This window comes from Grus americana, chromosome 13 (genome assembly GCF_028858705.1).
Source record: "Grus americana isolate bGruAme1 chromosome 13, bGruAme1.mat, whole genome shotgun sequence".
In the NCBI taxonomy this organism is placed as follows: Eukaryota; Metazoa; Chordata; class Aves; order Gruiformes; family Gruidae; genus Grus; species Grus americana.
Window position 1 is genome coordinate 20,032,787 of NC_072864.1, and position 12,663 is coordinate 20,045,449.

A 12,663-nucleotide genomic window follows, 5' to 3' on the forward strand; every position below is an offset into this window, starting at 1 on the left:
GTCATTTAACTAATGCATCTTCTTTAGAAGCTGCTACATATCCCTGAAGGCAAAAGACAGGGCTGTCAAAGTACTAAAAATAAGATCTTTTTACACTATGTCTAAACTAACCAAAAAAACTACTAGAAAGAACACAAAGTACAGGAATAAAATGCATCTTTCTTGGAAGTTACCGCTAATCTAAGTAATCTCTGTGGGACAGGGATGTTTGAATTATGAATGTGCAAGTTTTCCTTGGCATCTTTTCTTAACAGTACCAGGAATGAGGACTTGGGCACACGGTTTGACTGGCTAGTCCAGTTAGTTTCTTGGTGCCAACTCTCCTGTTTGCCTTGGAAAATTGCTGAAATGGAGGAAAGAAAGCATCCAGGAGGGGTCGATACAATTTGGGAGATTACAGAAAAGTACTGAAAAGAAAGAGAAACCATATTTTTCATTCCTTTCTTTTCCTTCACTGCATTGTTTGCCTGGTATCCATAGGATATCGGTAGTGATATTCCCACAGTAGCTGAAATAGGGTGGTACAAACAGCGCACTGCCACCAGCACGTCTCAGAGCATCAAACCCGGGAGGTCTGAACCACCAGTGTATGTGGAGATAGCGCTACTTGTGCAGACGCAGTTGCTTTATATGCAGTAATTCAGTTGAATCTCATGCTCCTGTATTTTTAATGCAACTTCCCTTGAACTTAAACAATATTGGCTACATATGGTAAGATGAATATTTCTGTCACATCTACTGTAAAGTCTGTTTCTGTGCCCTGCTCTTATTTTCTGGCTGGAATGTTTTATTTCTACAACAAACACTAACTCTAGGCGCCTGCTTAGATGATGTTCTTTACAAATGCAGTGTTCATGCTTTTGTTTTTAAGGAGAGAGAGGTTTTTTCCACAGGTGTGCTTTTCAGCCTGGCTAGTTTTTCTTCACAGTACGAATATCATTAGCTTGGTTCTTGTCATGACCGTAAATTTGTTTGCCGTAGAGCTATACGCTTTGGAGACATACCCTCTTCAAAAGAGTAACACAGGAATCACTACTACAGTTCACATTTATTCCAATGGCAAAATTAACACCTTCATGGGCAACTAAGCTGATGAAATGAATGGGTTTGCTCATTTACAGTCCAAGATGTCCTTAAACTATCATGGCTGAAACTGGAGCTATTCTGTGTAGCATCCCATCTCCCTAAAGGATTCTTAACGTTGGATGCAGATTATTTACCTTTCCCAGCTTGGGGTTTATTGGCCGCATGTAGACTGTGGGGTGATAAACTCTGTGGAGCTCTTTTTCCAGTACGCCAAAATTTTAGCTCTCTTCTGGTTTGCACACCTGGGTTTGCTTCCCATGAAGGAAGAGGCGATGGCACGTGCTTGGAACTTGTCTGTATATATACACCCTTTCTATTGGTGGGTGCACATTTAAGAAACTACTTTATTTAGGATTTTTTTGAATGGCTACCTCCTGGCAATGTGAAGCTTCTAGAAAATGTCACTAATGGTTAAGTTCTCTTCATAACAAACGTTTTGGTTTTGGCCACATGTTATTGGTCAGGGTTTGGGAATCTAGTTTGATTCTTTAGTTGAGTGAGATTTCTCACGGATGGCGCAGCCCAAATTTTTAAGCATTAAAGAACATTTCCTTCCAAGTAGCTGATGATTTATTAACACAGCAATGACATGTTTGAAGCTGGTTTTTAAGCTGGCATTGAAATACCCCTGGTATTTGGTATTTAAGTAGCATTTCCCTGTTTTTTGTTTAAGTACCTGTTGATGCTTTTCTTGACATCCAGGTGTAATAGAACTGTTTTGCACTGCTGGGACGGATGTGTGTAAATATAAACTGTTACAGGCAAGATATCTGTCATGTTTGCAGCTTTGTATACTTATTATACTGGAGTATGGTAAACATGAGATGTGCAAGGTTTTCCAGTTAGCTCAGAAAATTCCCATGATAGTAAGTACTGTGATTGAATTTAAAGTTACCACCTTCACTCTAGCTCTGAAGTTTCAACTGTTGCTACTCGTTCCTTTTTTTTCTTCTTGTCAACAAGGATCTTTCTGCCATAGCCTTGTTGGATTGATTTCTTTCATGACCACTATTTGTTACCTGATACCAGTCTAACTGGAGGACATACTACTCATTAGTCCATATAGGATAAGCTTTTGACACACAATTATAGGAATACACACAATTTTGCATAGTACAGCACAGTCTCCAACAGACTGTACTAATGTGCTATGGCACAGAGAGGAAATTTTTTAATAAAAAGCATTTGAAGTCAAGTACTGACAGAGTCAGTACTCTGACAGAAAATAAAAATTCAGAGCTGTCAGTTTTGCACTTATTTATTTCATTTACAGGCAGGGACAAATGTAAATACATAGCAGTAGAAACTGGCATTTTGAATTCCGAACACAACCTCAGAAGGCTTTTCCCTTTACAGAAAAAAAGCCTCCTTCTCATCTGTAATGAGCTTTTTATGCCCCCCCTCAAGAGCTAACCAAATGTAATGTTCAGTGGTGTCACAGGGATCAGAATCCACTCCTGGCTTCCAAATGTTTCACTAGGTTGATTACTTAACGTTTGCAAATGTACTGAGAATTGGATTATATTTTGCATATTTCAGCATAATATTGAAAAACAGTAATTTTTTCTGTGAAAATTATATAATTGAGACACTTTATTTTAAACCATGAATGTGTTCTCTCAGTTTTAATTTTACCTCTAGGTTACATCAGAGTTTAACAGGGTATCACATACAACTTTTTCCTCTTGTAAAAATTAACCTATTTTAAAACACTGGGAACTTACAAATATATTTAGATATTACCTTCTTATAAATTCCCACAGACATAGAAGAGTGGTCCATGACACACCCAAGACTATACAATGATTTTTAGAAAGCACTATCTGAAGTAGTTCCCTGCAGAAGGGTAATTCAATGAATGTATTGTTGATACAGAGCTACTAATGCAGAACAGTTGAACTTAAGTGAGGCTTATGGTGAAGGATCCACTCTGGCTTATTTGCTTACATATATTTTCTTTGTAAATGTGAATTTAGAAGTTTCTTCTGTATTAAGCAGCAAAAATGGTATTTGTGAAGTGCTGGTAGCAGTGGAACCTTTCTGCCACGACCCACGTTACAGGCTGAAATGAACGCTCAGCGTTGTCCTCCTGCAGGACTGCCACGTAGCTGCTCAGGCCAAGACACCACAATCTAATATACCCTTGAAAATGGAACAGTCTAAAAGTAGCTGCAGTATTTGGCCACACAAAGGAATGTTTTTATGCAGAATTATAGGGCTTGTAATATTCCAGAGGTCCAGTAGTTTTCCTGTCTGCACATCCCATAGTCCTTGTCCATCTCTGAAATACCAAATTAGACTGAATAACCTGATTTTCCTTACTATTTTATTTCAGACCATATTTAATATCCTAGTGCTTCTAGTGAAGCTGGGAATTGACTAGGAGGCTCCAAGGATATTTATTTTCTCTCCTAGTAGTTGTCACAAATATTTGCCCCCATTATGATTATACTCAAAATGACTCTGCTTGGCAGTTTACATCACTACTGCCACTCAAAAAAACCGCCCCCAAAAGTCAAAAAAGTTGGAGGAAATGTGAAATCTGGGAGACAAGCTGCTTTGGATGTACTTCCATGCTGGCACTTTCCAAGGAAATTCTAATTATGTTAATGTCTTCAGCTCTTGCTTTGGTGCTTTTCTTTTTTTAATTAGCAGAGCGTTTATGAAAGCCCCTTTCCTTTTCCCCTCAGGGAGGTGTGTAAAGCAGCCCTTGTTCCTAGCAAGTGCAGAGCCCTGGGGCACTGTCCCCCTGAGGTGGCCGCCCCGGGGGGTGCTTGTTGTGCTCCCCTACTGTGTGTAGCAGCAGTCTTTCTTCTTGGCTGTTTCTTGTCACTCTTCTGGGAGCAAAAGATCCCAAGTCCATTTCAGCATAGATCTGTGCACACAGGGACACTGTACAATACATATTTATTTATGATTAATGGAAATGAGTGTGATCCTATGCATAAATTGGTTGATGAGTACGAAGCCTTGTCAGGCACTCCATTAAGGCTGCACAGGAAGTTCTAAAGCCAATTTGAGTTGACTTCTTTTTCTCAACTGACTATAATTTATGTTTGGATGTTCAGCTTTTAGACTTAAATCTTTTATGCTTTTTGGATAGAGACACTGAAAATTATTCCATCTGCTTTAGTCAATAAGAGGATTGTAAGCAGCACATTCTTGCTAGAAGGCAGAAAACCTGACGTGCAGTATTTTCTTTTCGGTGTGGTTACAGTAGACGGCATTGGAAGACGTACAACATGCACGCCTCTTCTCTGCAGCAGGAGACACTGCAAATTTGTAAACTAGTAAAGACTTTACTATATATAGATCTCAGTGTTGAAGTGAAAATCTGATTTTGAGTTATTAAGTTTGGAAAATATAATTCATACACCTGCATGCCCTAGATAATAGAGGATATAAACTAATGGTTTCCCACTTTTCTATTGGAATGGCTTATGTTGCATAAAAAATCAGAGAGCACTCCTTTTAATTCACCTGTGACACTGTGATATATTCAGACGAAGGCAGCCTGAGGGAGAAAGAAAGAGGTCTGCATGGCCAGGCTTCTGCAGTAGTCACTACTAGCCATCCAGCAGACCGGAATATCCTTTGAGACTCTGCTACAGTCTTGTGAGTTTAGAAGAATCCTCTGGCTTAGGGGCAGGTCCACCAGTGATTGCATGTATTCTTCTTGTCTTCCTCTGCCTTCGCCCTCCCTGAGGTAGGTTAACTGGGAACAGCAATAAGAACACCATCAATATCTATTTGGAAAACTGTCTAAAAGAGGACCGAGCAGAGTGAGGACAGAATAATACAAGTTGTTTATTACATACTCTTCTAGCTGGAGCAAAACCTGAAAGTTAACAAGGCATTGTTGAGTACAAATGACTTCTAAATTCACTTACTGCAAAGCGGATTTTCCAGTTATAAAATGAATCAGATGGTTCTTGGATAGCTGAAAAACAAGAAAACCAACCAAGGTGACAAAATTGTGTCTGTATGAAATGGAGCTCTGCTTGTTATTTAGAGGTGTCAGATGAAATTTGAGCCAAGCCTTGTGAAGGAGAGTCATCTGTGGGTTTTTCTGAGCCCTGAGTACAGCTTTCCTCTGTGGGCATTTTCTTTAGTAGTCCATGCAGTGTTGCCACCTTAACTGTCAACAGGAAAACCATACACTCAAACTAGTTTCTTGCCTCAGTCCAAATCTTGATCCTCAAATCATTGGGAATTTTGATTTGCAGCCGTGTAAGTCCTGAACTGCCAAAACCTTCAATAGAGTTGAAAACCCAAACCAGTACTTGATTCTAATTTGCTCGTGTGTCCACCAGCAAATATATTTTTAAAAGATCGAAGCATATGATATAGACGAGGAATTACGCTACATTCCAGCTTCCCTGGAAGCCCTGCCTCTTGTGTGTGTAAGAGCAGGGGTGCACGTTCTGTGTTCATCCGGTTGACAGATACGGGGGGCTGAGCTGAAGAATGTAAACAGTTTGCTGAGACGTAGCAAAAGTCCCCAACACCTTTGCAGAAGAATGTAAAAAATCCATCAAAATCCAAAACTTGCTATGGAATGGAGAACACATGGTCAAACCAGTATTTATTTCCCGTTTCCTCATTTTCCCCAGACTCCCTCGGCATTTTTTCCTTCGGCATTCTAGTCTTACACAGATACCAAGAATTTAGACTGCAGATAATACTGGTATTATTATATAGCACTTCAGGGGAGAGGCTGAATCTTGCATGTGAACAAGAGCTGGGATGCAACAGGAGGGCAACGCAGCTGAGACAGAGAACCAATGGGACTGTGAAGAGCAGGAGAAAGACAAATTTTGGCATGTGTCGCAGATGAAAATTGAAACATTGAAGTATGGTGATCAGGAAACAGTCCCTGTGCCAGCAGCAGGTGGGACCCCAGTAAGCCCCAGTGTGTCTCTGGTGGGTTTTTGTGTGTGTTTGTCTTCAAAATGGAGCTAGATGGAAAGTGGTGAAAAAGGCCAATACCGTGTACAATGGCTGCACAGCTGGGACTGGAAGTGCAGTCGCGTGAGCCTTTCCATTAATCCCCTTTTTATTTCTTCCTTCCCTTCCAGGTGCAAGTGGGAAGTACACCTCAGGACCAAAGAATTGTGGGATACATTTCCTGCACTCACTTGCAAGCTATTGCAGGTACTGTCCTGATTTGTGTATCTTTGTTACTGTTTCTAGGCCTGTGGTGGTGGTCTTGTGCCAGAGTAGCAAGCATTGCTCCTCCAGTATTTCTGACAAAGTGCAGTCAGTGTGCATTGCAAATAGCAGTGAAATAGTGAAGAAAGAAGGGTAGATAAATACATCCCCAAACCTTCACATTTTTAGTCTCAGAGTAATTAAGTACTATAGGACACAAACAAAAAATAGCCCTTGAGAGCTTTTCTTCTCTTTGCTCCCTCTTAAACAAATACTGCTGTTTCAGCAAATATGTTACTATCATCATTAGTCAACAGCATTTAACAACCCATATTGAGTATCAGCATATAAACTAAAATTTCTTTGTACATAACTAGGGGATTATCAGAAGATACAAGTTCAGTTTTTTCTATTGGAAATCAGTGGCTGGAATAAGGCCAAATTCTCTGTGTTGTTGACCTGCAAATTTCATACATAAATGGCTAGCAAGTTAATACACTCACTGAAAATTCCTACTCAACCATTTTATGACCTTTTTTATGATAGTATCTCAACACTCAGCTGTCCTTCTAATATTAACATTAATCAGAACAAGACTGAGGTAGATGGGTGGCCTTATCTCCATTTTACAGCCCAAGTCCAGAAGGCGAGGGGAAGAAAAGTTAGTAACTTCAGGTTGTTTTATTCCATTTTCAGTGTTTTGATGCACACACTTTGAAATCAAGATACTTCTCCATTTTAGCTGTTTGCCTGAACACTCATCAATTAAAATTGACAAATACTTGAAATTCTTGGAGATGTCTATGGAAAGTTTTCCATGTATCTCTGCCATATTTTGCATCAAAACCATCAGCTCTATACTTAGAGTAGATGTAGTAATAAAAGCCAAATCTACAAACCTTTACTTTGCGTAAGATCAGAATTTAATTTAGCCAGAGGGGGTGGATATCCTTAATGCAACTGCGATTCTTGTGCTCCTGAGAGCTGGAGAGCACGACATAGCCCTCCTAGACTGCTTGAAGACAGCATGTAGGCTGCAGACTGAGGCAAGACAGTGATGTATTATAAATGGTAGAACTTTGAACCTACGTGCTACAGCACGTCTACGTTAACCCAGTCAGGCAGCTAGCGTTCATTTTTTGTCAGTGCTTCAGCTGCAGAGACAGACTTGGGAACAAAACTGCCAGTCCCTGAAGTACATTAGAGAGACTGGATAGTTCTAAAGAAGAGTCATGAATTTTTCAGCTACATTTTAACAGTGTAACATCCTTCCCTGGTTTTCTATTTTTAACTCTGGAGTTATGGTAATGTACTGTGAGATTGCTGTTGTGGAGCTGAGATTTGTTGCTGTTCTAGTTTAGGTTATAAACCTCCATTTTTAGTCCTGTTCCTTTCTACTACCTAGTTATGTATTCTCTATTAGTCTTTGATAACCACATTGCTAATTCCCTGAAATATTAAAGAGGGAGAGGGAGGAGGGAAGAAGAATGGGGAAGTAATGTTCTATTTTCAAAGTCAGCCTAAAGCTTCTCCAAGGGTAAAACACAACCCTTCATTTTCCCACTTATGTTCTTGCTTCGTATTTTTATCTGGTTCAAGCTACATTCAAATAGAGTAGTCAGTGATTTAAGAGTTTAATTGTCCTTTGATATATCATATTAGTTTATGTAATGAAATGGAAAACTCGAGTTCATAAGTTTGGCAGAGCTGTGCTGATTTGTATCATCTGATTCATAACATTTCACACATTTAAAAAATTGTCCAAAAACCAGTTCGACGATGTAAAGATGTGGTATCTATAAAAACAAGTGCTGTTTAAAAGGTTAGCCATTTAAATCATCTTGTCACACATAGCTGAGTGCAATTTGGCTTCTTTTCTAGGATATATAAACTTACACTTGACAGTTTCAGTACTTACATGAGTATAAAATGAAAGGATCCAACTGCTATGGTCAGTGATGAACTACTAATGCTTTTCTCAAGAGATGTGCTGGCTCAACTCTGTTCTGAGCAGTTACTATTTTTTCAGACCTGACATTTGCCTTTTTCAATAAAATTTTAGAATTAAATGTAGCTCTACCTATTACTGAATGGTGCGTGAAGCAGTCTTTCATTTCCACTGTGGAAATAGCTGCATTTCAGTGACAAATGAAGGGATCCTTTAATGAGAATCGAATGTAATTATTTTCCAAGGGGCAGTTAAGTTTACATGGTTCTTTTATGTCTTTCAATTAGTCAGTGATTAATGTTCTGGACAGTTTGGCTGCCTAGAATCCACCCACCTCCCAAGTCCCTTGGAGACATGCCTTTCAGACACCCCACCAAGCCATTAAACAGAGTAAGCCTCAAGCTATTCCAGGCCAGACCCAGATGATGTAGTATGCTGGATGCTCTCTCATAACCTCGTTCATGTCACCGTTTTGCATTCAGTGTGAATCTAGTTGTTAGCGGTACAGGTACTGCCAACTCGGGCTTCTTTAGTACTGGTTTCAGGTTCCACAAGCCTACACACAGCTCAAGCGGAACTCAGCTCAGGACTGAGAGATCCCTCAGTGTTTGATTGTGACTGTGCACTGAGGAGTACCTTCAGTGCTAAGCGTCCTTAGGCAGCGATTCCCCATGGTTCTGAAATAGCAAAGCTGGCGTATCCATGCCGTGACAGCTGGCCCTTGCCCCTCCTCTCAGTTGTGCTAACACAGCTGTTGTAGGCTGTGTTGCACTTGACTGGGGACCTGACCTAGCTGAGAAGTAACCCAACAGGATAAAAGGATTTTTTTTGTTGTTTTGGATTTTTTGGGTGGTTTGGTTTTATTTTGTTTTCTCAGCCTATCCTGGAGTAAGTATGGTACAAGTATAGCAGTCTGCCTAATCTGTCATACAGTCAAGTGTGACAGCCTGGCTCATGGCTAAACTGAAGCCTTGGAAACAATTTTTCCTTTTGACTAGGCTTTACATCCTACACTTCACAAGCTTTTTTTGCATATCTTCCCCAGGTTCCCTGCCAATGTATCCCATAGCGCTCATCTGTGCTGAGAACTCTGGTTTTAAAAACCTCCACTGGATCTTTTAATTTCCTCTGGCTGGGCCTGTCAGCTGCTTTGTGCAGCCACCATAGTGCTCCTTCTAATGTCTTTCAGAGTAGGACAAAACAGCCATCCTCAGTGTATAGTACCTGCCTGCAGTTCTAACTAAAGCCAGGATTTCAGTTAAGCATTTCCAGAGTGAATGGAAAGGGCAACTATGATTATCCTATAATGAACAAAGGTGAAGTATTTATGCTGGCTGAGGTTTCCCACCCAACCCTTTCATCTTTCCACAAAACTTGAAGCCGAAGGGAACTTGCAAAGAATTCAGAAATGCTGACGGCAGGAACCAGTCACAACACAATTATTTGCATTTTTCCAGGCCAGTTACTGAGGAAAAGAGTGTAGAGCAATTAGCACGAATCTGTATTCTCTGGTTAATCACTGGTGGCAGCCAATCAGATCAGTGATTCTATCTGAACATTTAATTGGAGCTGAAGGCTGAAAGTAGTAGTTGAATGTTATAATGTTAGGAGTTACTACCTAGTTCTCCTCTGTTAGTATTTACTGATGCTATTTCATTTCAACAGCAGTTTCTGAAATGTCTGCTCCACTGATTGTTCTGGATTTAGGTTTGGCTTCTCTACTTAGGTGTCTGATTAGTTCAGTTATCTTCATCTCCACAGCTATTGATCACTGGGAGCTGCTAAGAGTGAGTTTCTCTTCTGCATACAGATACATGCAGTACCTCTGTGTAGCTTCCATAAGTTGGATACCATTAGTTTAATATTAATCTCAGAAAACAGTTATATTCAAGGATCCCATCTTTTGTCAGAGAAACGTAGCTCACTTCATTGCACACACTCCACATAGTGTACTGATGTGCAATTACTGCTATGACCTCTAGTGGGGATAATCAGTGATGCTAGACTATGCCAAGTTCTACACTTTTTCTAAAAAGAAATGAAAGTCGTCTGTTTCTAGAGTTCCAAGGCTGCTGTTTTTCTGTAGAGCCCTGAGGTTATCTGGAGTACAGTGCTGCTACAAAGGCTCAGCATTCTTACTGAGGTCTCCTTATGTCACTATGTAGTTAATGATTTTTAGTAATAGCAATGCACGTTACCAGACTCCTTTCACCATATCCTCCTAAAATGTTTTTGCCTGTGTATCTTTTGTTTTTTTCAAGAGTTTTCTGTTTTGGAGAATTTTACCTTTGTGTGTCTCAGTTAAGTGGCTTTGCTACTTTTCACACTGGTCCGTGACAGGTTGCTGCCCAAGTTCTATGCCCATAATGGCCGCATTATTTATCACTCATCCTAGTGAAGCCGTGCTGGATGGATAATTCACAGCAAATGTAAAAAAACCCAACTTGACAGTTCGGGGATGTAAAAGCCTGTCTTTTAGTTAAGCAATTTATATAATCGGGACTTGGTGTGGAGCAAGACAAGTTACTGCATTCTTGTCAACAAGCACCATGCTTAAAAGTTATGAGGAAACAAAGGTGTGCCAGAAGAAAGTACTTCATCTCTAAGGAGATGAGATAGGATAGAAAGATTCAGATGCTGCAAAAGGAGAACAGTCCATGAATTTGAGTAAGCTTCACCGAGACTGAGAAAGCTGGGACTGTTCAGCTTCCGAAGAAGGCTCAGGAAGGATCTCCCCAAAGTGTGTAGGGACCTGACGGGAGGATGTAAGGAAGATGGAGGCAGAGTCTCCTCAGTTGTGCCCAGTGACAGGACGAGAGGCAATGGGCACAAACTGAAATGCAAGAAAGGCCATTTAAACAAAGCAAAACATTTTTTATTGCAAGGGTGACTGAGCCCTGGAACAGGTTACCAACCATGGAGATATTCAAAGCCTGACTGGTCACAGTCCTGAGCAACCTGTTGTAGGTGACCCTGCTGAGCAGAGGGGTTGGACTAGGTGATCTCCAGCCATCCCTGTCAAGCTCCTGCTTTCTGTGAATCTGTAATTTCATCTGTATCTTTAATTAAGCAGAATGTATATGTTAGTCATGCACACCTTTTGTCATTAGTGTCACCTGCTCCAGGCTGTGTTTATTCCACATGACCTATTTCTTGTGCTTTTGTCTAGCTACATCTTAACTGTAGGGCTTGTTTGTGCTGCTGTAGCAAGGGGTTTTCCCAAGAATACATTGGTCTGGATTTGTGTCAAGCTGTGTGATTAGAACACTATGTGAACTTGAGGTACCAGCAGCTAGAAACTGCAGGTTAGGGAGTAGATCCAGGAAACACTTGTGCTTGCTTTTATATTACAGCCCAACTGGTAAAGATTTGTTGGGAATAATACATGAGTGGAAGAAAAAAAATTGGATTATTTGCTGTTGGAATTACCAATCTGAAGAGATGAGTCAGTGTCAGAACCTTCTTAAAGCGCTCTCTTTGCCTGGTCCTGTTCTTTTCAGTATTTCTTTTAATTATTTAGGATTGTATCAAATCATGCTCAGCTGAACATTTCTGATTCAGTTTGTATTTAAATGTTGTTTTAACACCTTCCCCCACCCTGAAATGTTCATAAAAATCAAACCCTTCACAGGTTAATAGTGGTAGGAAAGTGAAGTCCTAATGCCTGAAGTTTGTCTGTATGTTAACGCAGTGACGGTGTGCTGTGGAGTTCACATCTTAAAAGTCTATAAAGAGTGCTGGTGACGGCTGCAGTTGAGATGAGCAATTAATACACTGTGAGGATGTAGACCTAAATATTCACTGTCTCCATAGTGGCCACTGAAAGCAGCTTTGGACATAGATAACTGATGGTTCTAATTGTGTTTTACACCTTTTTAGTAGCTAGCACAAAGTAGTAAATTAGGTTAAAATTAAACTGTAGTCAGAATAAGTCATTCTGGGTTTGCTGCTTTTCCTTCCAATTGTAGCATTTGAAAACGAATCTTTTATTTTGAAGAAAAGTAATGTTGGTCTGACTTGACATATCATTTCAAGTCTGAAACAAGCAGAATTATAACTGTTAACTATAGGTACAGTGAAAAGGAAAGGCAATATGGTAAACAACTATGTCTAGAATGTGTCTCTTCCTGCTCCCTTCCCCACATCAAGCTTTTGCTGTAATCATTTTAAGAGAGCCAGTAATTAATTTTTTCTTAGACTTTATGTCACCTGATGTGCTTGAAATAGTGTGGTTAGTTGCTATAATTAAAGAGCTGTTTTGTGCATCGGATGGTTTCACAAACAAGTATTTGGCAATCAATCCATCTCAACCCTTTCATATCACTCTGATAAAATGGGGGCACATCCTCAGCACTTGTAGCCTGGTGCAACTTCCCTGCAACTGGTAAAAAGGATTTGATTCTTCATTTCTGAAGCACTGCCTACCTAAACCTGTACCTACACATACTTATAAAATATTAAAAAATACTTCCAGTACA

General features: G+C 40.1%; 1 protein-coding gene across 3 annotated transcripts in view; it reads left to right on the forward strand.

Annotated features, from left to right (window-relative positions):
- The window catches only part of SMPD3 (sphingomyelin phosphodiesterase 3), a 119,209-nt gene that overhangs the window by 91,013 nt on the left and 15,533 nt on the right, over window positions 1-12,663 (forward strand). For all 3 annotated transcript variants that reach the window (XM_054840524.1, XM_054840525.1, XM_054840526.1), the window contains exon 3: window positions 6,165-6,240. In XM_054840524.1, coding sequence (XP_054696499.1) covers window positions 6,165-6,240 — 76 coding nt within the window. The remainder of the gene's footprint in view (window positions 1-6,164; window positions 6,241-12,663) is intronic.